We start from the raw sequence: 26,073 nt of genomic DNA, 5'->3' as shown, positions 1-26,073 counted from the left end.
CAGATACATCAAGATTTTTATTTTGGTTTCCCCCAATAACTCTTCTCCCATGAATCCACTTGTTGAATTAAACTTTCTTTTCTCCTCAAGTTTTCATGCAAAGATGGAGGGTCAAAAGGTGGGGGCATGGTGCAAGGGTTGGTGATTGCAGGACCCTTCACCATTGATTCCATCATGAATTGTCTTTCTCTTCCTTTAGCATTGCAAACCATTGATTCCACGCATAACTCAACAGCTTCAGAACTTAAAGTGGGTGTATATCTAAACAGTTTACCATAACTATTTAAGAGGTGAAACATGTAGTCATACACATAATCCATCTTCAATTCATCATAGATGAAATCACTTGCTGCCTTTCCAATACTATTAGCCTGATGAATTATTATATTATTGAGTTAGACCTTAGTATTTCTTAGTGAACAAGTTGAACTTAATTTGAGTTTGAGGTTACCTCATTCTGATGAGTATTGCCCCATTCCACAGCAAATTTAATGGACCTGCATTTGTCATCTTCCTTAATTGGCCAATAATGTTGCATTGGAACCAACCCTCTTGTGAAAAAATCATAGTAGTGTGGATTTACAAGTAATGTGACAGAATCACATGCTAGAATGTATTTTTGACTAACAGACCAAGCAGAACCTTCAATGTACACCTTATATCTGTATGGAACCATGATTTGGAAATTAGAAAGAACAACACATTTTAGTGATAAATGTATGAGTATGAATGTTATACCGACCTATGAATGCATTGGCTTGCCAAATCTGATTGCTTGTACCCTTCTTTTGATTCCTTTATCCAATCCTGGAACAAAATTGATGAAGTTTGAGATTGAATGAGAAATTGAGAGAGGATGAAACTGAATTCTATCACTGTATTGATTCTGAACTTAACAAAAAATTTCATTTATTTATTTCTTTCATGTATTTGTATTTTCTGTCCTGAAACACTTTCCTGACAACCATATAGGAAAAACAGCACTAGTTAAGTAAGATTAATAATAATAATAAGAATAATACCTGTTTATAGATACGAGCATTCCAATCTTGTTGATGTGTAACATTGCATTTCATGAGGTCTTTTCTTGTGTCAGCAACATCAGGATTACCTTTCCAGTAAGCATATGGCTCTCTTTTAAGCCATGTTGTTCTCTTGTTCCCTTCTTTCATCTCCTGACAAAATCTCCCATGGCTTTATGTTAATCTCAGCCCTATACATACATAACACAAATCAACATTCAAACGTTTCTTTAGCATCATCTCATTCCCCTGCTATACAACCAGCAATTCATCATACTAGAATTGTATACAGATATATGCATTGATTTGTTTAATAAATTGAGTCGATACACATTAAATTACTGTTAGATCAGGTTTGACACTCATATTAGATAGGATCTACGCTTCATTTAATAATAAAGAAATGTGTATCTACTTGATATATGAAGTAACAGTAATGGCGAACAAAAATGCTATGCATATAAAAAAAATCAGTGACTGTATAGGTGTATAAATGTGTTATTTCATATATTTTCAATATGTATTTTGTATTTCATAGTATATTTAACATTAAAAAATATAAAAAGAACTCTATCTAAATTCCCAAATTTAATAACTCTAAATTTTTAATCTTAATATCTAAAATATTACTTATCTAAATCTCTAACGCTATTTATACCTAAAAATAGAGGATTAATTGAAGAAATTTATCCCAAAAAAAAAATCACCAATTAGCAAAGTAAATTTTATAGCGTAATTTAGAGAATCTAAGAATAATTTTTTTTATACAAATTCATTTTGCCTTGAGACTTGGTTATGGTTATTCTTTGAATTATCTTTAATAATTAATTTTGATGTTATTTTTTTGTGAAAAAAATTAAAAATTAAAATTACATAAAATAAACAGATGAATAATGAATTGAAACTGAAAAAATTAAAAAAAAATTTATTTGATATTTAAAATATCATTAGAAATTAACTAATAACGTTATTGTCCATTTAAAATAATAAATCGGTCCTTCTTTATAAATTTTATTTAAATAATTTTTTTTAATAATAATGATATAATTAGTCTTTTTTATTAATTGGTTTTTGTTAACCGTCGTGCTTGCTAATACTCCCTACTCCCTTATTTAATTCTTTCCGGCACTTTTTTAATTTTAATATTGGATTAACAATGGTATTTTTCTAAAATATGATTTAATGTGGTATTTTTCTAAAATGTGGGATGATTTAATGTACGGAATACAAATTGGACCGTCCGATTTTTAAGAGGTACAGAAATCGGACCGTCCGATTTTTAGGTACACAAATCGGACCGTCCGATTTCTGTACTCGGACCGTCCGATTTGTGTTGAAAAAATTTAAAAAATTTGGAGTACACAAATCGGTCCCACCGATTTGTGTACTCCAAATTTTTTAAATTTTTTCAACACAAATCGGTGGGTCCGATTTGTGTACTCCCATAATTTTGAAAAACACAAAAAATCACCATGTTAAAGTATAACACCCATTTTACTACCATATCAAAATTTTTTGGCCTCTTTCCGGTAGCGCCAAATTCAAAATCCGTTTAAAATTCTCTCTCTCTCTCAATGTCTGATGATGAATGAAGGTGAACAGCGTTTTTCCTATGTCAATTGCAGAAAGGCAAACTTCCCTAGCAAAGATCATTTGGAACAACATGCTAGCCACAAGCACGATAAGTTCATGTACATATGCAGGGACTGTGGTAACAGATTTGAAACGCAAACATCCAAAACTCAACATGAAGTTGAGGTATATTTCTTTTAGGGTTCTTTGTTTTTCTTTTCGGTTCTAATTGGTTTTCCGTTGCAGTGTGATCACAAGGGGAATGGCCAAAATCATTACCTCGGAGGATGATCCTTTCGCTGGAATAATGCGATTTCTATTTCTATATAATCTGTGGAAAGCAACTACGGTTTTTAATTTCTACATAAATCGTGGTTGTCTAAGACAGATTATGCTTGTTTTGTGTTGTGTGTAAACCGTGGCAAGTAGCCACGGATTACGAAGGGAAGAAGGAAGCCATAAACCGTGGCAGACTCCCACGGTTTATGAAGATGGCTAGATGGTGATAAAACGTTGTGGGAGGAAGAGGGAGAGGGACTGATATACTGATAAGTAGTATCCATTAGAAGAGTTTCAGAATTTGAGTGAAAAAAAAAAGATAGAATCTCAATCATATGATGAGTGAGTGGGCTCCTATTAAATTTTGTTTGCTTAATATAGTGTGAAAGAACATAATTCTGATTGAAGTTTATTTGCATTAGCAGTTAGCACCATTAGCATGCTATATGCATGAGTTGAACTACACTTTTTTTACTTACATAGAATAGAAGCATTGAGGAATGGAATTTTTTTTTATAAAGTTTAAATACCAATGGCGTATTTATTGTCAATGGGGACATGATTTGATTTTGGATTGGGATGAGTATTCTGCTTAATATAAACTCGTGTATAAAATAAAAATAGTAACTAAATAATGAATCTTTAAAGAATTTTTGATTTAAAACTTTATTACTTGAATATGAAATATATTGTATATCAACTTCATATTTACAGAAGTTTAAATTCATATATTTTCTTCTAGTGATTTTTCAGAAGCATTTTAATTCGTAAAATATTAAGATAAAAGAGACTTTTGAACACTAAGGAATCCTTTAAATGTGATCCTTTATTTAATTTTTTATTATAATAATTTAAAAAAATTAAAATAAATACATTTAAATAGATTTAGTATCTTTTTAAAATTAAATACATATTCAAAATACAAACTAAATAAAACTGAAATTTAAAATTTAAATTTCTGTTTTAGTTCTAGCATTTTTAATTATTAAAAGATTATCATTTAAATATACATCCAAAAATTATATTCAGTAAAATTAAGGATTTTAATTTTAAAATCCAAAAAATAAATCTTAAGGGTTTTAATTATTAACCCACACATCTAAAATACTACAAGAGATCATATTTTGAACTAATATGTTAGATATATTTTTATTGAATAAGATCTAAAAAATTTAGCTTAATTATTCATTTTAATCATTTTAAAACCATTAATAAAAAAATAAAAAATATTAGATACGTTTTTATCCAATAAGATATAAAAAAATTAATTTTTTTTCTTTTTTTTTCACTCAAATTCTAAAACTCTTCTAATAGATACTACTGATCAGTATATCAGTCCCTCTCCCTTTCCCTCCCACAACGTTTTATCACTATCTAGCCATCTTCATAAACCGTGAGAACCTGCCACGGTTTATGGCTTTCTTCTTCCCTTCGTAATCTGTGGCTACTTGCCACGGTTTACACACAACACAAAACAACTTAGGCAGCCACGGTTTATGTAAAAATTAAAAACCGTGGTTGCTTCCCACGGATTACATAGAAATGAAAAATTGCACATACACATGACATGTTTCTGTTTTGTGAATTTGAGTAAAGATTTTATCTATTTTATTTATTTGGGTAAATTGTACTTCTATTTATACCTGCCAAAAGAGGATGCTAATATATGGGAAAAAAAATAATACATATATAATCTAAAACTATATGCCTTAGAATTCAATTGGCAAAAAAAGAATTGATATACATCAAGATTTATTATTTTGGTTTCCCCCAATAACTCTTCTCCCATGAATCCACTTGTTGAATTAAACTTTCTTTTCTCCTCAAGTTTTCATGCAAAGATGGAGGGTCAAAAGGTGGGGGCATGGTGCAAGGGTTGGTGATTGCAGGACCCTTCACCATTGATTCCATCATGAATTGTCTTTCTCTTCCTTTAACATTGCAAACCATTGATTCCACGCATAACTCAACAGCTTCAGAACTTAAAGTGGGTGTATATCTAAATAGTTTACCATAACTATTCAAGAGATGAAACATGTAGTCATACACATAATCCATCTTCAATTCATCATAGATGAAATCACTTGCTGCCTTTCCAATACTATTAGCCTGATGAATTATATATTATTGAGTTAGACTTCAGTATTTCTTAGTGAACAAGTTGAACTTTGAATTTGAGTTTGAGGTTACCTCATTCTGATGAGTATTGCCCCATTCCACAGCAAATTTAATGGATCTGCATTTGTCATCTTCCTTAATTGGCCAATAATGTTGCATTGGAACCAACCCTCTTGTGAAAAAATCATAGTAGTGTGGATTTACAAGCAGTGTGACAGAATCACATGCTAGAATGTATTTTTGGCTAACAGACCAAGCAGAACCTTCAATGTACACCTTATATCTGCACTGAATCATGATTTGGAAATTAGAAAGAACAACACATTTTAGTGATAAATGTATGAGTATGAATCTAAAGTATGAATATTATACCGACCTATGAATGCATTGGCTTGCCAAATCTGATTGCTTGTACCCTTCTTTTGATTCCTTTATCCAATCCTGAAACGAAATTGATGAAGTTTGAGATTGAATGAGAAATTGAAAGAGGATGAAACTGAATTCTATATCACTCTATTGATTCTGAACTTAACAAAAAGTTTCATTTTTTTAAAGAAATATTATTGAGACAAATACAAAAATAAGCAAAATATCTTTCCTTTCTGTATTCGTATTTTCTATCCTGAAACACTTAGCTGACAAAATCATATAGGAAAAAACAGCACTAGTTAAGTAAGATTAATAATAATAAGAATAATACCTGTTTATAAATACGAGCATTCCAATCTTGTTGATGTGTAACATTGCATTTCATGAGGTCTTTTCTTGTGTCAGCAACATCAGGATTACCTTTCCAGTAAGCATATGGCTCTCTTTTAAGCCATGTTGTTCTCTTGTTCCCTTCTTTCATCTCTCCTGACAAAATCTCCCATGGCTTTATGTTAATCTCAGCCCTATACATACATAACACAAATCAACATTCAAACTTTTCTTTAGCATCATCTGATTCCCCTGCTATACAACCAGCAATTCATCATACTAGAATTGTATACAGATATAAATACTTAGTGCATTGATTTGTTTAATAAATTGAGTCGATACACATTACATTACTGTTAGATCAGGTTTGACACTCATATTAGATAGGATCTACGCTTCACTCAATAATAAAGAAATGTGTATCTACTTGATATGTGAAGTAACAGTAATGGCGAACAAAAATGCTATGCATATAAAAAAAATCAGTGACTTTATAGGTGTATAAATGTGTTATTTCATATATTTTCAATGTGTATTTTGTATTTTATAGTATATTATATATAGATAACTTATTTAATAGCTTATTTTTTGTGTATACATAATATAGTTGAATTACAAATAAAAAATGTTCAATAAATACCAAAAATTAACTACTAGTATCTATATATAGATTCATACATGTTATTTTTATACTAATAAAATAATCAACCACCACCAAAAGAATTAGATATTTCACAACAAATACTATAACAAACTTTTGTGTAAGACAAAATAAATGAATTATTTTATAAACATCAAATATGTATTTATAACATAATTGATTTTAGTGTATACCTAACATGGTGAATTTGATTGCAAATATAATTAATTTGAACACATATTAAATGGTAACAATAATCAAAATTAAAGTGAAATGTGCTTACCAACCCCAAAAGGACCAATCAGGGAAGACAATGTCCAATGTAGCATCATTAGCACAATATCTAAAGAGTGGTGGAGGAACATTGCTAGCATTATTAGAATTAGAACCACCATAACGTTCAGCCAAAATGACAGGCCAATCAACACAATCAAACATGAACTCCATATCAGGCAACATCCCAGGATACCTCCTTAACAATTGCAATATCCCCCACTTTGTAAAAACATCTCTTGTCTGAAACGCTTTTGCATAAGTCTCCAAATAAGCCTTCCCTTTGAGAATCACCAATTTGAAATTTGCTGTTTTTCTAGCCTTGTCTACCATCTCCTTTGTTATGCCGGTGTGGGCCCATGGTCTTAGATCCTCGTGGATCCAACGGAAGTAATCTGGACACGTGGAGCTTGGTAAACGGTCTTGATTGTCGGCTGGGATTTCTTCATGGTTGGGGCATATTTTGTTTAGATTGTATGCAGTGCAGTTTAGTGGAATCTCTATTTGCTTTGGGGGCATTTTGGGCACATTGTTGTTTTCTGTTGTGGCTAGTATTGATTTGGAAGGTGTGCCTCCAAAAATTAACTGCTAAAAAATATTCACAACACCAAATTGTAAGAAATAAATTAAGATTAACCAAAAGAAAACAAAATTAATAATGGATTTTTTTTGTGCATTTTTTAAATTAAAATTTTTATTTAAAATAAATTAAAAAAAATAAAAATGACATTATCAATTAGAGAGTAACAAAATTACTGTCTTTGAATAGGATGCAAAATTTATATGACATAATTTTACTATCCATCTAATAACAAAAGAATTTATATTAATTCACTGTATGAAATAAAAAGGAATATAAATAATATATTTTTTAAAGAAAAATAAATTAAATGCTCTCTCTTTTATTTTAATCAATGACAAGTATAATTCCTTCCAACTCAATGCATGCAAATGTTGTACCTATCTCATTGGAAATACCTATTAGATTTCAATGCATAATTTTAATACATCATCATGATTAACAAGGCAAATTAGTCAAGGTTAGGTACTAGCTTATTAATACTTCTCTAAGCATATATATAACTTTTGTTTTTAGTAAATTACACTTCTACCCTGATTTTTATCTACATTTATGGGCATATAACTCAAATAATACTAGAAAATCAATTAGTAATGATAACACCAAATAGTCAAACAAACACCAAGAGCCAACTAGAAATTATTAATCAAGAAACAAACAACAGCTCAAACACGTAACTAAATAGTTCAACTTGAAAACAACGTTGAATGTCACCTACCTAAGTTGCATGCAAGTGTTAGCATGAGAATTGTTTCAAAGGTAAACGCCATAACGTTATGTTTGATGTTAGATAACCAAGAAAAGAAGTACATGTAGTATAAGAAGGGAACACCTGTCCCAGTTAGGTGCAGTGCGGTTAAAAAACCATTTTTTTAGGGTTAAAAACTTAAAACGTAAGTTAATGGATCCAAGATAGATTCCATGCATGACTATCAAAGTCATGAGTGGCTCCCACATAAGGACACGTGGCATACAAGTCTATCTCTCTCATGTGTTGGAATTCAATTCAATTCCTTGTGACATTACCCGACAAAAGCGGCGCTTGTTAGGAATTAGGACTTGGAGTTTTCTAACATCTTGATAAGTCTTTCTAATTTCTCAATACCCAAAAAAAAAAAAATGCTTAGTGCTTACCAGCTAGTATTATCATAGTGTTACAATAATTCAATCAAATTGCCTAATGAAAGGTACATTACCTCATGGGCTTTTCAGACAATGCACAAATCTAATATTCTCATCAGAATTTAATTTTTGTATACTAGAGGTTGTAAAAAAAATTAATAAAAAAATTTAATTATATATTATTACATTAATAAAAGTAAATGATTTTGAATTTATTATTTAAAATTTAAAAATTATTTAAATACAACAATTTAATTGAATAATCATATACTTTCTTTTATTATCATACACCAAAATTAATTACTTTTTAAAAAAATAAACTTTCTTTTGGTTTTGCCTTTTTCAGCCAGTATCAACCCACACCTAATTATTTTTTATTTGACAAATCAAGTATCATATTCTTAACACTTGCCTTTACTTATGTGTAAGAGCCTCATTTATTGTATCACAAATTCACAGATCACAAGTCACAAGAAACCTAGCTAGCTACATGGTTGTTGGCCCTTGGGTCTACATAAACTACACACATGTAAAAGGACAAGTATTTATAGATTAAAGGACTTCTATATGGTATATTCTCTTCTCTTTCCTTTTTCTCTTTTTGTTACATATGCTATATATAAGCATTTACTACCTCCCTTAGTTTGTTACTCCAATAATAAACTAGTATGGAAAAAGTATTGCTTTAATTTCGAAATCTCACGACTTTATAACAAGCCAATAATAGAGTGGACATTATTTCTAATTTAATAATGTATTGTTTTGAGACTCAAGTGTTTGTGATCACTAAATACTACACAATTTCTCGTCAAATTTATTTTAAACTTTATTTCTATAGTAAAAATTTTTACTAATATAATAATAAATGCTCCGATTCATAAATAATAATTTTTTTAACTTTTAACATATTAAATATATTAATAACTTAAAATTACTATCATTTCAATAAAAATATATTTTAGAATACAAATTAACAAAATATTTTGATGAAATTATTATATATCAAGTTGACCATAGAAAATTCAGTTACAGTTAATTTTACGTGAGTTGATAATTGAAAATTATTAAATAAAAAATTTAATTAAATTATTAAATTATTTAACTAATTTTAACTATCAACTTCATATGAAATTTAAAGACACCTAAATTTTCAGCCAAGTTGACTCAATCTTTCACTCAACTTTAACATTAATGCATTATCAATAAACAATGTGCATGGTAACTTGATTACCCCAAAACACATATATATGACCCATATAAAGAAAAATCCTCTTATAAATCCCACTAATCAATCAATTATTGATGAAACCAATATTGAAGCAAACGACAAAGGGAGAAAGGGGGAATCGATAACCATTTCTACCCTTGACAATCTTGGTACGAGACAAGGGTAACGTTCTCAACAAAAAGAAACGTTAAAAATAGCAAACCTCACTCACAATCACAACCAATCAAAGCATTTGCACCAAAACAGGGTAAAAGAATGTTATTTAATTGCCCATTAAAATTGTTAATTTAAGTACAAATACTTACATGCGAGGGGAGAAGGAGCGTGTATACCAACGCGCCGAATATGAAGAGCATAGAGAACACTAGAACCGTCGTGGATCTCGTCGCGGTCTTCATCAACGGCCGCAAAATCCCGTCTTGACCAACCACAAGGATGTTGGTATCTCTCATGTTCTATTTGTTTTTTTGTCACACACTCAGCACAAGACACCAACACCAATCCTATGTTGAGATTTCGAGCTTGGAGCTCCCTTGTACCTGAAATGGTTCAAAGATGGAAACTTTGAAATGAACCTTCAATTGGGTCAATGAAGTTTAAGCCAATTGGATATGGAAAATATACCTTTGCAGCTGAAATAGGAGCCCTGTTTTTCTCTTCCTCTGTTTTTTTTTTTCTTTTGGGAAATGGTGGCTGAATAAGAATTAAATAGAAATAGGGAATTGAACTGATTACATGATTGAGCAGTGGAAATTCGCTATCTGATCGTTATGACACAGAGAGAGATTTAAGAACCAGTGGTTTTATCTCTCTCTCTTCTCCTTTATTTTGTGCTGTGTGGTGTGAGAATATGAAGGAGAAGAAAAAAGTGATAAAACTTTTTAACAAAGTAGAGGGTAGATTCGAGATTCACATGTACATAACTGATAAGGAAGAAAAAGAAAATGGGAGAGAGAAGGGAAATTACATGTGACAAAAAGAAAGAGACTCAAAGAAATGATTAAATCATTGAGAAGAGAGTTGAAGGAGAAGAAGGAGAAGGGTGTGTGTGAATTGAAAAAGGAGTGCATGAGATAGGCTACTCTGTTGTTTATATTATGAATACGAAAGGCCACCTTAACATTAACATTGACATAGATAGAAAGATAGATATATGAAGTGAAATAAAGAAAGGACAAAAGGGTACGTGTGTCTTTGATGGCGTTGTGAACTAAACTTGATGGCCACAATTTTAGAACCGTACAGTTACAGAAGTTAGAGAATTAGCGGTACAGACCTGAGAGTTCTATACTGTATTTTATATATATATGATATATGATATGATCATCTCAGGAATTTGGCTAGTTATGCTGTTATGGCCACAATTGACTTTTACCTCCATTAGTATGGAGACATTGTTTATACTAAAAAATTAGCAGCTGAAATGGTTTTATAGTATGCTAGGTTGTGTTGGAAATAAATTGTACAATTACAATTTAATTTATTATGTATTAAATAATTTATTATTATTATTTAATTAAAAATTTAATATAATAAAATTTTTTATGATATTTAAATATTTATCATTACGACAAAAATTATAATATTGAAAAATAAATAATTTTTTATAATTTAATTTAAATTATTTTTTATTATAAAATTATTAAAAAATATTAATAATTCAAATAGATTAATATATATAATAATTTTTATTGAATAAAAATTAATAAATTTTATTTAATAAATTATATATATTATATATAAAGATATGATAATTGAATTACACCTTTAAAAAATTTTAATTGTTATACACTGCATATTTGTCAATAGAATATTTTTAAAATAAATTTTGTAATAGAATTTTTTTTTATTTGTGAATATCATGATAATTAACAATGTATTTATAATACTTTGATTCGGAATAACTAATATTCTAGGATGTTAGTTGAATGGATATTGTGTATGATTCAAATATTTTTTAAATTAATTACTAGTCAATAAAAAAATCATCAACTTTTTGTAATGAGTTGAGTTTGTGATTATAATGACTAAAATAAGTAAAGTATTGACCAAAGAGATGGAAGAATGAAGAAATGAGTTTCTTATATCATTTATGGTTTGTTATAATAATAATAATAGTAACAAGTTAATTTTTTTTTTGTGACTGGTAACAAGTTAAAATTTGATAATTAAACTATACTCTAAGGGTTAATTAAGAGTTGAAAAGATAAAATGAATCATATATACTTTGTTCTTCTCGGATTCTTAAAAAATATATTACTTCATATTATCGGATCGTTAAAAAATATTAATTGATGCCAACCTTAATTAATAAATTTAGTATGACTAATTTATTATCAATTTAATATTAAACCAATAGGTCACACAGCAACAAATATTGTAATCTTTACTAAAAAATTATTTAATTATTATTTTAATTTAATCAAGTAAATAATTATATTAATTCAAATAGAATATTATTAAATTTTTTTATAATACCAAAAATATAATTAATAATAATATGATAATTAATAATACTAAATTAGAATTGAAAACAATTAATTTTTTCATTTCTAAATGTGAATTATAAATTTGTCTGAGATTCTAATTGATTTTGTTTCAAATTGAGTTGTGATATAATTCATAAACTTTAAATGATTCAAGTTTAAAAAATTATATATATATAATTCTTGAAAAAAAAGTAGTGATATGCAAAAAGAGTTACAAAAATATTTTTTTAATTTAAATAAAAAATTTATTAATAAAAAAGTTGACAACAAAAATTAATCTTAATAATATAAATAGGCATAAAATCATCATAAAACCAATTTTTTTTATTCAAACACATCAAAATCTTTGTATTTAATATATATTATTTGAATAAAATTTTAAATACAAAATAGGTATTAAAATTATTTTATTATTTCTACTCGTGTTACAAACACATTATAATCTTTCACATTATTTATAAGAACTATCGGCCAGTGAATAATAAGAATATAAAATATAAGTATTTGTACGTACACCAAAAAAATAACATGTAAATATTTATTGTTAAAAAAATGAGACGAATTAATGGTTAGATAGTTTATCAAAATTTTAAGATATCTTTATCAACATATTTTAAAATTTATGGTTTATTTATTCCGATTTTTTTTTCTTATATATTTATTATCCTTACAATCACATGATACACGGGCAATACTTGTTTAGTTCAAATATTCAGATACTATTTGCCTTTAACATGTCTTCAAATTTGAAGACTAGGAATAATATTTAATGTTCATATTCATATATCAGCTCGCATCTAGGGCAAGTTTGATACACATCTTAATAAAAAAAATATACATTAAAATTAGTTATTAAAATTAATTATTAATATAAAATATGTATTTATATATATATTGTGACTAATTGTAATATATAAATAATATTTTTGTTAGAAAAAAATGAATTTTAGAGATAAGTTTTTTGCACAAATCTCATAAATAAATTAAAGAATAAATATCTTTTCAAATTCTGAATATTTGTCCGAAAAATGAAGTATCTTCCATAATTAAAAAATTTTTAATCAATATTTAATTATTTAAGTAAATAGTTTAAACAATATTTATTATTGGTCTAAACATCTCTTGACAAATTAGTAAATTACTATTTATATAGACTGCTTAAATTAGTTACCTGGATAATTAGGGACCTATTATAAATTTTCATATTGTCAATTAAAAAATAATTTATCTTTTAAACAAGAAAAGAGTATTATTTACTGTGAATTAAAAAAACCTTGTCCGTTTGTTTATCTATCGCTAGACTTAACTTCAATAGTAATACATACGCAAAGAAAACTATGTCTAAATACTATATTTTATGATGCTCTTTTGTATGGATTATATGGACTAGTCAAGAGTGCAATATAGCGTTAGGGTGAAGTGAAAGAAAGTAAGAAACAATGAATTCAAATATCCCCAAGTTGGATTTAAAATAAATGTCGAGTAAAAAATACTTAACAACCCAACTCTAGCCAGTTCACTTTGGATTTGACTTTGTTGGATCATAGTAGTGTGATTCTAAAAAGTTATCCTAGCTTGGGCTCTAATAAATCCTAGATAAAATTATTACAATTTGATAATATTGTAGAAAAGTCAAAGTTTGGTATTTTAAATTATTGCTAATATTTTATTCCGGTGGTTTTTAACTTACCCTAAGACTAACATACAAGAGTTTTAACTTAATGAGATTGATTATTTTGTATCCTAATATCATCTTTTATTTATACAGCAGTGTGACAGGTTCAATAAATATTATTATTTTAAATTAATATTTAATTAACAATAATTTATACTAATAGTTATAAATATTTATACACAAAATATATAATTTATATTTATTAAATTTTATACACATAAATTAATATAATTTATATTTATATTTATCAAAATTTACTCACATAAATTATTATTTAAAATAATTCAACATATATTGACCAAATTTAATAAAAAATACCGAACTCCTAAAATTTTCTGTAATTTATATAGCAGTATTAATATGGGAACAAAATCCCTTTCAACGTATATGATCAAAATGAGAATATAGATTTATTCATATAATTTCGACATTGAGAAATGTAATAACAAAAAAAAATTAACATAATTAAGAATCTCAATAAACATATTTATTTAAATTCAAAATGTATGTGCAAAAGTTTCTTCCCTAGACCTAACTCTTAAGCAAGCGATTTACCAAATTTATAATTAGTGTTGCAGTTTTTGGTAACTAAACAAATCTTATATTTTTATTATGTATTATATTTCATATTAATAGTTTAAATTTAAGATTAATAATTTAAAATTTAAATTTTAAAATTTTTATATTTTATTTCTTTTATTATTTTTAATAATAAATTAATTTTCAAAGAATATTACACTTTTTATTTTTTCTGAAATGCATTAATATTTGCCAATATAATGTGCATTTGTGCAATAATAACTCTTGCACGAAATATATTACAGCATTTTCCTAACAAAGAAAAAAAAATCTTAATGAAAAAATTGTCTAACGAAATTTGTCAAGAAGTCATAGAAGTCTGCACTCTTCATCTAGTTTTATGTGAACGTTGGATGTCAACTCTCCTTTGATAAAACTCTGTTGATTGAAATATTACAAAAAATGCAGGTTTAATGTTTTTAAAAAATAAAATTTACTAAAAGTTATGTAATTTTTTTATATGGAAAATTTTATAACTTTTCTGTTCTAATTATCTTATTTAGAGAATTAATATAATTATTACAGGTTATTTGACCAAAGTATATATTTTCTAAAACAAAATATATGGTACCCTTAAATAAATGTAATCAACCCACACATGACACACCATCTTTATTTTTATCTTTTGAAATATTTTTTTCAATTTTTTTGTTGGTATAATTTTTTTTGTAATATAGATGGAAGACCGAACCAACTCAGTTTTCCTTAATTAAAAATAATATGAGCAGATCAGTATTACACTTTGCATTCAATAACTTTGTACTTTAAAATAAAGTTCACGGAAAAGAAAATTCTATTAGCATAAAGAATTATATAGTAGCATTATTTTTAAAGTACTTTAATATAAAGTCCATCAATTGATAATTATAGATAAAGTATCTTTGTGGTTGGAGCTTCAATTATTAATCATGGGGTTCACCACTTATTGAAAAGGCTAGAGTCTTTTCAGATCTAAAGAAAAATATTGTAATTGTAATAATAATAAGAACCTTATTTTTTCATGCATGTGATTCACAAGTCACAACTTTCATGTATATTATTTTTATATTCATTTTAAAAATATAAATCAATAAAATTAAATGTGTGATGTTATTTAAATACTTTTAAATATGTTTTAAAAAATATTTTTTATTTTTTATTAAAATATAATTAAATACAAAAAATATATATGTCAGATGAATATCAAATAAATATTTATTTAAAATATGTTTGACGTTTAGACAAACAACTAAATAAAGTATTCATATTTTCATATGATAAAATATGAAAACTTTTGGTGAAAAATAAAACTAAATAAAAGAAATTATAATTAATTTTTAGGGTGCATATATTTCATATGATGTCTTATTTTTTATTGTAAAAATAATAGTATTTATTTTTTATTAAAAAATAGTATTCACCGAATATTAATTTTTTTTTTTTGTATACCAAAATATTATACCTAAATCGCTATCTTAGGAAGAGGACCATGGTGGCCCTGCAATATAGGTCCTTTTTTTCTGACAAAAAATAATTAAAAGATTGGTTTGATAGAACACAAGTTGTAGTACCCTGGCCCATAGAAAGAAAGAAAAAACAAAAATAGAAGTAAAGTACAGGTTGAGATCAAAGAAAGCTGAGATCAATTTGTCGGTGCGAGTTAAATTTCTAAAGCTCCATTTAGAAGGATACTAAGATTGAAATATTAAAATTGAGTGATAGAAATTAAAATACAAAGACTAAATTAAGTTTAAAATTAAAATATAAATTTAAAATTTAAAAACCTAAATAAGAGTATTTAAAAAATTATTAAAATTTTAATTTCTATTCTTAAAATTTTTAATCTCATGTCTTTATTTTTTAAAAATACTAAAGAGATTAAAATTTTATATTTTGTAACTAAAATCTTAATTCTAATTTTAAATTACCAAATACAATATTCATTTTTATTTCTAGAAAATAAATAAAGTCTAATAGTTGAACTTTTTTTTTTTATCATAGTAGTACTCTACTTTTATTTTTGGTTTTTGTAGTTTGTACTCTGCTTGTATTTAATTAATAATTACACACTTTAATAGTTAATAGATACCTTATGCTCTGTGAAAGAGTTATATTAGTACTTCCATTGATACTATGATAAATTGTCTTAATCACTGTAAGAAATAAATTGTGTTGGCATGGTGTTAGAAAGTAGAAACCATCATATCAAATTATCAACATAGAAATTAATGTGTTGGCATGGTATTAGAAAGTAGAACCCATTTTTTATTAATATGAAATTCATGAATAACTAATACAAGAAGTAATGAATAAATAACGTGCTCTATAATTTGAGTTATAGTATTTATAATCATACAGAATTATGAAAGTACTACATGTTAACATTTTTCAAGCACCAATTTTTAATTAGGTATGACTTATACAATAAGGAACTTGATGAGGAGTAAATCAGACGAATGATCATGTCTAATGTATAACATAAAGATGCTAATGTGTTTAGGAGAATAATTTCCTCAAAAAACCTTTACGTCATAAATTGGACAATAAGTTTGATTTAAAATATTATAATTTGAGCTTAAATTATAAAAAGAATAAACAAAAAATGTCATGTATATACTAAAAATTAACTATTAAATCAATTATTTATATAGAATATATATTAACAAATATAAAACAATATATATAAATATACACCAATACATAATGAAAGATTTGGTAGTTGGCTTTTACTTGCATATAACATTTTTTAAGAACAAAATACATATGAATGGGAATATGTAAAACTATACTCATGTCCTATTAGATCACTTTTCTAAAAGAATTGATAAGAGGCAAACCTTCTAGCCTAAGTTATTCACAAAGTTTGATCTTTTACTCATATTGTCATAATTTGAATTCAATATACAAGTTTTCTGGTAGTGTAGATGATTTATAAATACTTCTATAAATTTCTTATGAGCTCAAAGGTATACCTTAAGAACAATTTGAAGCAATTCATCCCATGAAAATAAACTTGGCAATTTGGCTTGTTAATACTAAAATTTAATCTCTTTTTTTTCTTCTTAACTACAACACTCAAACCCATTACCTTTCACCAGAAGAACTTGTATAGTAGTTTCCTTTTTCCTAATCACACTATTGACATTGACATTATAATAATGTTGGCTATGATTAAAAGATCATAGGGAGAGATGTGATTCTAGCTTAATAATCGATATGAATTTTTTGGCTTGGAACTTTAGTATTTTCCATTACTAACAAACAAGAAAATCAACGGGAGATAAATGAAAAAAAATGAAAAGTGAAGCCAAAGTTACTTCTTCTTTCCTGCTTTTCCTTCTTTTCTCCTTATAATTTCATCAGCATATTTGATACCCTTACCTTTGTATGGTTCCGGGGTTTCCATCTACGAATTGAAGCAGTAAACTGGCCAATATCAGATTCATTCATTCATTCATTCATTTCATTCATTCATTCTGGGGTCTGTAAGCGTCCTGATCATATTCATTCATTTATTTGTGAAACATGTAAGAGTTAATATATGTGTATGTATATGCATCTGGAAATGTATGTAGTTAAATAGTATAGATTAGAAGCAATTCAAAGATACAAGCATTGATCTAAATCAAAGCTTTTAGGATGCTACTACATCTGAAGCTCCATGACAAAAACAACAAATTCCTGAAACTACCAATGGGAAGTTAAATTCACCTACGAAAAAGCATATCCTAAATTCCTAATTACTAGGTTGTCTAGTCAACACCTAATTACAAAGCATACTCTTAAGTCTTAACAATGTTTTCCTGTCAAAGTTCATAAGAATTTAACATCTACATATGAGTAAAATTTTATAAATTTAACACCATAAGGCGCAAGCATAGTAAAAAAAACATTTGTTTACTAATTACTGCTAATAGATCAAATCTTGTGGCAAGAGGTCTTGAGTCCCAAATAAAAGAGGGATCAGTAGAATGAAGTACCTAAAACATTAAAACAAAAAACTCTTATCTATTATTATTCAATTGAATCGTCAAGTACTAGTTAAATGCAATAAACATAAATTAAAAGTGTCGTAATAATAATTATTATAAAAAATTTCAGTTACAAATATTCAAATTCTACAACTTATACATACAACTTATACATATTAATTTATGGCGCGGGTCTCATTCTAGTTCTGATTAAATTCTACTTCTAAGGTAAGAATTAAGCTCTCTCTCTCTCTCTTTTTCTCTCTTCCAAAATTAGAAGGAGAGACGGGAATAACATCTGCTGATAGAATCAATAAACCAAATTTTGGTCCTCATGGCTCTCTATTTTATCCTATTCTTTTGTTCTAACTTATTATTAATTACTTAAGAATAATCATCATTAACCGATTAAAGTATAATTGTTAATCCATCAAATACTAAGAAACTTGTTTGTGAAAAATTTGTGTGCTATTAATCCTTACTTACACACTACTTCTCTTGTAAACTAATACTGTAATTTACTGGTAACTGTAGGGTCTTATTTAAACCAAAGAAAATATGGCTGCTGCTATTGTGGGAGGGGCATTACTCTCTGCTTCTGTTCAGGTGTTGTTGGATAAGATCATTTCCACTAGTGTATATAAAAAGTTTTACCCATAATTAAAGTGATCTGCGTGCAAATTAATAAATAAGATTACTTCAAACATTACAGAACAAAATGAGGAAACACCCAAAATTGAAGTAATCTGTGATCCAACAATAATAAGGAAACACCCAAAATAATCACAATGACCTGAACTTTTTCCTACGCCTACATGAAATGGCAAGCATTTAAAATAACTTAAAGAACAAAAAACTGCAGAAGCATAACTCTGAAGAGGAATTGAATTTTAACAGGGTTGAAATTTTAAAAAGTTAAATCATACTCTACTATCTACCACAATAATGCAATAAACCCTAAACAGATAAACATATTGGGTGTTAATATTGCAATTCACATCAAAAACAGATTCAGTGTCAATATCCTAACTTACAACTAACTTCATTATATTATAATTTGCAAATACTAGCTCACTTTTTCATGACATTATCTTGAATAAATTCAAAATAAATTCACCAAATAACATATTTAGAACCAAAATTAGCATGATGAATAAACAGGAACAACAGTTAGTCAAACTAAGGGAACACCAAAAGTATTTAGGGCACCCTGATCTTCTGTATGCATAAATGAAATGCAGGGGTTTAAAACCACTTGCATGATTTCAGAAGAATTCATAGAAGTCAACCGTTGACAAGCAACTTAATTGCAAGCCAGAACCAAGGATTGACCATAATCTTTTGCACACACGACACTGGATATCTCGTCATACAGAAACATCATTACTAAGATTGAAAATATTGCTCTTGGTCTTCAATATAACAAGATATTGTCATAAAATGTCTAGTTGACCATAAGATGTGATAGCACCCATGGAAATCATGAAAACAAGTAAATATTTTAAAGGAACTAATAACATTGGCAAAGGAATTACCACACATATATATCACCTAATAACTGCTTCTAGTTCTATAAAATTTTGGTTCTTAATCTTCACTGCTTACATTCCTATGCTTGCAATAACATGCTACAAATATTGTATCATCTAAAGTTCTCAACATTACGGTTGCAACATGCTAAGATCTAATCACTATAACTACTACTAGTAGGAATTACCATTCTTGTACCCAAGCCATATGATTCAAGCTCTATTGCACTCTTCTGGTCTATCTTTGTAATCATTGGTGTCACATTTTCCAGACCCTGCAGATAGAAATTGTTTATATTTCCATTGACAACTAAGTCCGTAATTTAGTAACTTGCATATACGCGCTTATTTTTCCATTCACTTATTCCACAATGAAAGTTTTGCAAGCTATTAATAAATAAATATTGATCCAAATTTGTTGGAATAAAGTTTAAACAAAGAGAGAGAAAGAAGGATTTTAAAAAAATACAAAATGTCAATTGACTTTTAGCATGAAACTTATTGTGACATAATGCATCAAACTTATCATTTTACAGTTCAATGTCAATTGTGACTTTTAGCAGTATATTTTCTAGTGCATTGAAACAAATTTTCAGCTGCTAATGTGATATGTAATTCTTGGACTTGATAATTTTGTTGACAAAACAGCAATAGAACACTAAAAGCAGCTCCCTCATTAAGTTTTTGTTATGATACCCCTCCCCTCCCAACCATCCCTCTACAACATCATTTTAAGATCTTAAGTACATCTAACTTTTCTAGTGGCAAAAAATTCTCTCATTAGTCAATACTTCATCATCTTTTCTTCGTATTAACTATCTCACAGCAACAAAATTCAGAATACACATAGTTACCATCCTATTAGACATGTATGTAACAATCTAAGAAAGCAATCTTATTTTAGTTGCTATCCTATTAGACATGTATCTAAAGATCCAAAAAATCATATGCTGCATGACAAATTTACTCCGAAGAAAAAAAGAACTAGAAACAATACTCTGCAGGTAAGTTTTTTGGTTCCAACGCTATTGGAAATGGAGATACACAGGATCAAAACCACCTTCACATAGCCACATAATTTCCACGGAAAAAAACTAATGAAGGTATATACATCATAAATAGAGCATCTACATCATAGATAGGGCATACTTAGGGTACTTTTGGCAGGGTAATAGGATGTCATAATTTATTTCCATCTTTATATTATTCATTCCTATTAGTACAATCCAATCCCATGACTACTATAAATAAGATTTCAGCTTGCCATCAAGCTAGTTCACCATACAAAACATATGTCATGAAAAGATAAAGTAACCACTAACTAAATAAAGTGAAAATTTCATTACTTTTACGATGGGAAGGTCGCGAAAATCATTCTTCACTCCAGAAAATCATGTTCTAGATTCTTACTAATGAAAAAATCAACGCAACTTCATTTGTCTTTAAACTTCATCTAACAATTAGCAAAAATTAATAAACTTATGCAACAAGTAGTCATGATAAGGATGTTAGAATTTTATGCACCTGTATGTATAAAGTTTGCAGCCAAAATAAAAGTGATCCGTCTACAAATTTGGATCCAACAACAAGAAGTAGCCAAAGTAAGGAATCACCCAAAATAATCACAATGACCTGAACTTTGCTGACAGAACAAAATGCTAAAGAAGCAAAACTTTGAATAGGAACCAAATTTTAACAAAGCTGAACCAGGCTCTCAACATAATCAAATGCAACGATGTAACGAGGGTTGGACGAGAATTTAACGCGTTTAACACTATTATCTCTTCGGTCATAAAAAACTTCCTCAGAACTATGGCAGCCGCTCAACATGAAGACATTTCCATTCTCAAATACAAATCGTGGAGATAGCCATTCAACACCGAGATGGTGAAAACTAATCTTTAGCAATTGAGTCCAAGAATTTTCATCTCCAAACTCCTTCATTTGCCATGCAATAAAATGAGTGTTCTGGTAATCATGAAGAAGATACAGGCTATTTCCCCAAACTCCCAGAGTTGGCTCTTCACTGGGGATCTCATCGATACCCTTTGGAAGCGGAATCTCTTTACTTGTATCCGATTTCAGGTCAAAAGAAACAAGCGTTAACATATCAAGTGTAACAGCATCCCAATCATAATCACCTCCATGCGGGGTACGGAGACCTATCCAATTAAGAGTGCCACCGATGAAGTAGCCATTAACTTCAGGAGAAAACGGAAAAGCAGGAAAACTTTTGATCCTCTTCCATGAACTGCCACCAAAGCTATAAACTTGCGTAATCAATGTTCCAGAAGAATCCCAAATGATAGCCAGTACCTTGTAACTATCACTTGACTCATCATACCCAAATCCAAGAACATTGTGCATATTGACACGTAAGCACGGCGAGTTCTCTGAAATACCCCCTGTGAGAGGGTTCAATAAACGCACCCAGATATCACTAATATCGGTCTTGGGGTGGTCAAGAGCATGGGCCACACAAACCAACCCGTTGCATGAACCCACAACCCAGTCTTCTACGTATAGGGAGTAGCGATTCTCTTGAGCAACAAGAGTGGATGATGGATTCTGGATGAAGGATTCAACGCTACTAAACACTAAGTCCCAGTTTTTTCCTTCGCCGAGGGTGAGCGGTTTTGTTCGCGTAAGGAGGAGGATGCCATTTTTGGGTGAACGGTGAAGGTGAAGTTTGACGAAGTGAGGGTTGGAGATGATGGAGTTCCATGACTTGCACACAAGCTTCAGGCGCGTCAGAGGCTTTGCAGGAAGCCAAGAGAGGATCTCCATCACCACCACTTCACACAAGAGGACCGCCGCTGTTGGGTCTTCAGGCTCCATCTGCATTCCCGTGTGTCTGGTAATCTGGAGATTATTAACGCCGTTTCTGAAAACCAAAAATTTGTGATCGCGCACAAATTTGAAACTTGATCAAAATAGTGTTTTACAGTAGAGAAACTGAGAAAGTATTCTTTCAATTTACTTAGTAGTGGAATTTTAAGAAAAACCTATCCGATCCAATTTTATATTAGTAGTTCGGTTTGGTTCGGTCTTTTTACTGAGACCATCCGAACCAAACTAAACCAATTAAAATCGACTTGGTTTAATTCGGTTTATTCGGTTTTCAACTCAAAAAATGAATTGAGTCTCAGTTATTTCCCATGCACTAAAACTGTCCTATATTATTTTCAACAAAAACATATGCAACAAAATAACAAGTTTAATTTCACAAAATCATAAATACAGTCGTACAACATAATAACTAACAAAAATCTTAACAAAAATCTTGATACAAGAAGTTCAACAACAAAAGAAATTATAATACAATAATCCAAAAACATGAAAAAGTTCAACACAATAAAAAGAAAAAAAAGTTGCTTCCGTTAATTTGTACAGCAAAGCAGCCATATTTTGATGTTTCCTAGCAAGATCGCAAAAAATTGTTCAGCAAACAAAGAACCTGAAATCAGAAATTGAGTTATAACAAATAATACCAAATAGGGTTGTATATTCAGGAAAAAATGAATGTTAAACAGTAGTATGAATGCTTAACTAAACTAAAAATGTGCCTCTAAAAGGTATTCTCGATTCTCAATCTTCAAATTAGGGGAACAGGGCCAAAATTAGAATCATAACAAGTTTTAGCAAATAAACACAGTTTACAAACAAAATCATTGAATACAACCAAACTGATTCCAAACAAGTAATCAACATGACTCAAATCATTAACAAAGTAGTAAAAACATAACAAAATTAAAATCATCAACAATTTTGTAAAAATAAGGGAAGCAGAAGATGGAACAATAATCAACCTCACTCAGAAAAATCAAGAAGCAAAAAAAAAAGGCAAGAGACTGAAATTTTCATGTTGTGCACTAATTCCACATTCTTCCTCTTTCACCTTCTCCTTTCCTGCATTAGCATTGAATAAACAAGAAATTCAGAATCAACCCTAAACAAGAATTACCCTAAATCACATAGAACAAAAAAATTCAGAATTAAAAAACAAAATCAGAATCAACAACTCAGCCATAGAATCAAGAACAAGCCAACCAAGTGTTCATCCCAAATTAGAATCAATAAGAATACTAAACCAGATTTAAAAAAATAGAATCAGAACAAAAAAACAAACCTGAGGCTTAGGCTCCATTACAGAGGACGACAGAGATGCTGCGACAGAGGGAGATGCTGCGACGGAGGCGACGAGGCTAGAAGAACTGGAAAACAAATTAAAATGAAGAATAAATTAAAAAAAATTAATAATAGCAGTGAACCAAGAAAACAAAATTAAAATAAAAAACACCAATCAATAATCAAGAAGAAAATTATAACAAAAATAGAAAAGGAAAAAATGGCAGATAGAGAATGAAAACTCAGAAAGAAAGTCAAGAATAAACCTGTGTGACGGAAGACACGGCGGCTGGACTGCGCTGCGCTGTGCTTCACGGAGGGCGATGGTGCGTGCTGCACTACTACTGCTGTTTCACTGCGTGGGAGACGATGGAGAGAGAGTGGGTACGAGAAAGGGAGAGGGAGAAGGAGGGGATAAGGGGGAGAAAGGCTCCTTCGCGGCTGCTTCAGTCTGGACTCCGGAGGATGGCAGAGGAGAGTGGAAGACGAGGGTTGAGAGTTCAGAGTAGGGCAAGGTAGTGAGGTCTGCGGCGGATTTTATTTATATACCGGTTCGGTTTGGTTTGGTTCAGATTTTCTTAACCAAAACTAAAAACCGAACCGAATCGAACAGAAAACTGCAAAAACATAATTTTTCAGTTATTTCGATTTTCGGTTATTTTAGTTTTCCGTTTTCTTGATTCGATTAATCAGTTTTGTTTTGTTTGGATTAGTTTTGAACACCCTAGAAAAAGTATTCTTTCAATTTACTTAGTAGTGGAATTTTATTTTTTATTTACCTTTTTTCTGTACAGTGGTACTAATTTTTTTATTTAAATATTAGGTTATCAAACAAAAAATAATATTTGAAATTTAATTTGAAAGATAATCAATTTATAATATATAAAAGCTGATACCAACTCTCTCCACAATGAATTTAAGCCATATTTTCTTTGCTAACGATGTTACATCACCAGTTCTAATGACTTGGCAAAAGATGAAAATCAACCAATCACTATTTAGTAAAATATTTTAAAAAAATTAAAACAAAAAACACTTATCCAATTGAAACATCAAGTACTAATTAAATATAATAAACATACATTAAAAGTGTCATAATAATAATAATTATAAAAAATTTCAGTTACAAATATTCAAATTCTACAACTTATACATATTAAGACTTTTACTACTCTTCATTTCTTAATCTCTCATACTAATTGTTAAAAATTTCTTAAATTTAATTAACATTTTTATATGTGTTGAGTTAAGAAATTAACTAAATTAATTAGTGATGACAAACATTATTTTTGACAAAATAAATAATTAGAGTTGTTTAATTAATAAGTATATATTGTTAATTATTTATGTTATGTTGCAGGCCAAAATTCAATTTAAGCAGTCCAAATGATATGAAAATAATATGGCAAGGCTGGTGGGCTGGTAAATCAAGCAAAGCCCAAAAGGAAGTAAGCTATGAAATCAAAATGGGCCAAGCAAACCATATCAATACTCAAGCCTGATTTGCACTCAGCAAGCAATTCCCTCTCGCTTGCTTTTCCCAACTCAACGTACACTTTCTCCCTTTGGTCAGAGAAATACAGAGGAAAGAGAGAGAGCTTCCTCCACACGCTACTCACCGAAAAAGAAAGAAAGAGAGAGATTAAGCTTGAAAGGCAAGAGTCTAATCAGAAAATCTAAACCAAATCCAACTTAGGTTAAAGGTAACCCATTTTCTCTTACATGCATCAGATCTTCATCCCTTCTTCCCAACTCTCTGCTCTATCCGAAAATGGCATTCAAGGAAAAAGTTGATCACTGTTCTTCACTGCTACAAATCCACGGTCACAAGAGATTCTTGGAGACCAAGTTGCATCTCTATGGTTCAGATTTGGTTGACCATTGAAAAATAATTTCGGTCACTCCTTCATGGCTTTCGGTCAAGTTGGAAAAGTCAGAAGCAAAGGTTCTACTTTGATGTTTGAGAAGGAAAGGTGAGCTTGTGGGTTGGTGAAGCTCAAGGCTCAAGGTGTTGACCTTGGAAGAAGAACCAAGGAACATGCAAGGAGATAAAAAGAAGCTGGCTGTTCACTCAAAAGCAAGGAGAGAAAACCAGAGTGTGAGAACAGTGTTCTGTGAAGAAGTTCCTCTACTTGGATAATGCTTACTTTCAAATAAGCATTCGGCCAATACTGAAGAACTATATCTGAG

At 29.1% G+C, this 26,073-nt stretch overlaps 2 protein-coding genes and 1 non-coding gene across 6 annotated transcripts; all 3 read right to left on the bottom strand.

The window, feature by feature from the left end:
- On the bottom strand, positions 1-1,410 carry LOC112802859 (uncharacterized). Its single transcript, XR_011881582.1, has 4 exons — positions 1,023-1,410; positions 743-807; positions 452-662; positions 1-371 (listed from the first exon to the last, which is right to left on the bottom strand). It is a non-coding gene; the product is annotated as an uncharacterized protein (transcript).
- A 3,048-nt stretch (positions 1,411-4,458) lies between these two features.
- On the bottom strand, positions 4,459-10,957 carry LOC112802858 (uncharacterized). 2 transcript variants are annotated; one of them, XM_025846234.3, is made up of 7 exons: positions 10,158-10,957; positions 9,839-10,072; positions 6,614-7,188; positions 5,692-5,884; positions 5,368-5,432; positions 5,064-5,274; positions 4,459-4,982 (listed from the first exon to the last, which is right to left on the bottom strand). In XM_025846234.3, the coding sequence occupies exons 2-7, from the start codon at positions 9,983-9,985 to the stop codon at positions 4,629-4,631; spliced, it is 1,545 nt and encodes a 514-aa protein (XP_025702019.1). In that variant the 5' UTR covers positions 9,986-10,072; positions 10,158-10,957; the 3' UTR covers positions 4,459-4,628. The 2 variants fall into 2 exon arrangements, with proteins under 2 accessions (XP_025702019.1, XP_025702018.1); XM_025846233.3 differs by having other exon boundaries at positions 6,614-7,191; positions 10,158-10,852.
- Positions 10,958-21,253: 10,296 nt separating this feature from the next.
- On the bottom strand, positions 21,254-24,400 carry LOC112802854 (F-box/kelch-repeat protein At3g23880). 3 transcript variants are annotated; one of them, XM_072236385.1, is made up of 4 exons: positions 24,150-24,400; positions 23,885-23,969; positions 23,565-23,664; positions 21,254-23,212 (listed from the first exon to the last, which is right to left on the bottom strand). In XM_072236385.1, exon 4 carries the CDS (start codon positions 22,597-22,599, stop codon positions 21,448-21,450), a length of 1,152 nt encoding a protein of 383 aa, XP_072092486.1. In that variant the 5' UTR covers positions 22,600-23,212; positions 23,565-23,664; positions 23,885-23,969; positions 24,150-24,400; the 3' UTR covers positions 21,254-21,447. The 3 variants fall into 3 exon arrangements, 2 of the variants coding, with proteins under 2 accessions (XP_072092486.1, XP_025702016.1); XM_025846231.3 differs by having other exon boundaries at positions 21,254-22,639; XR_003202554.3 differs by having other exon boundaries at positions 22,955-23,173.
- Between the last annotated feature and the right edge of the window lie 1,673 nt (positions 24,401-26,073).

Source organism: Arachis hypogaea, chromosome 5, assembly GCF_003086295.3.
Source record: "Arachis hypogaea cultivar Tifrunner chromosome 5, arahy.Tifrunner.gnm2.J5K5, whole genome shotgun sequence".
In the NCBI taxonomy this organism is placed as follows: domain Eukaryota; kingdom Viridiplantae; phylum Streptophyta; class Magnoliopsida; order Fabales; family Fabaceae; genus Arachis; species Arachis hypogaea.
The sequence above is the reverse complement of the archived record's forward strand: the minus strand, read 5'-3'. Positions and strand labels throughout refer to the sequence as shown.

Coding starts and splice junctions, on each gene's coding strand:
- LOC112802858 (XM_025846233.3), bottom strand. CDS start 9,985: ATGAGAGATACCAACATCCTTGTGGTTGGTCAAGACGGGATTTTGCGG. Junction 5,885..6,613: donor GATTGGTCCTTTTGGGGTTG/GTAAGCACATTT, acceptor ATGTATGTATAG/GGCTGAGATTAACATAAAGC. Junction 5,433..5,691: donor ATGCTCGTATTTATAAACAG/GTATTATTCTTA, acceptor ATTTCGTTTCAG/GATTGGATAAAGGAATCAAA.
- LOC112802854 (XM_072236385.1), bottom strand. CDS start 22,599: ATGCAGATGGAGCCTGAAGACCCAACAGCGGCGGTCCTCTTGTGTGAA.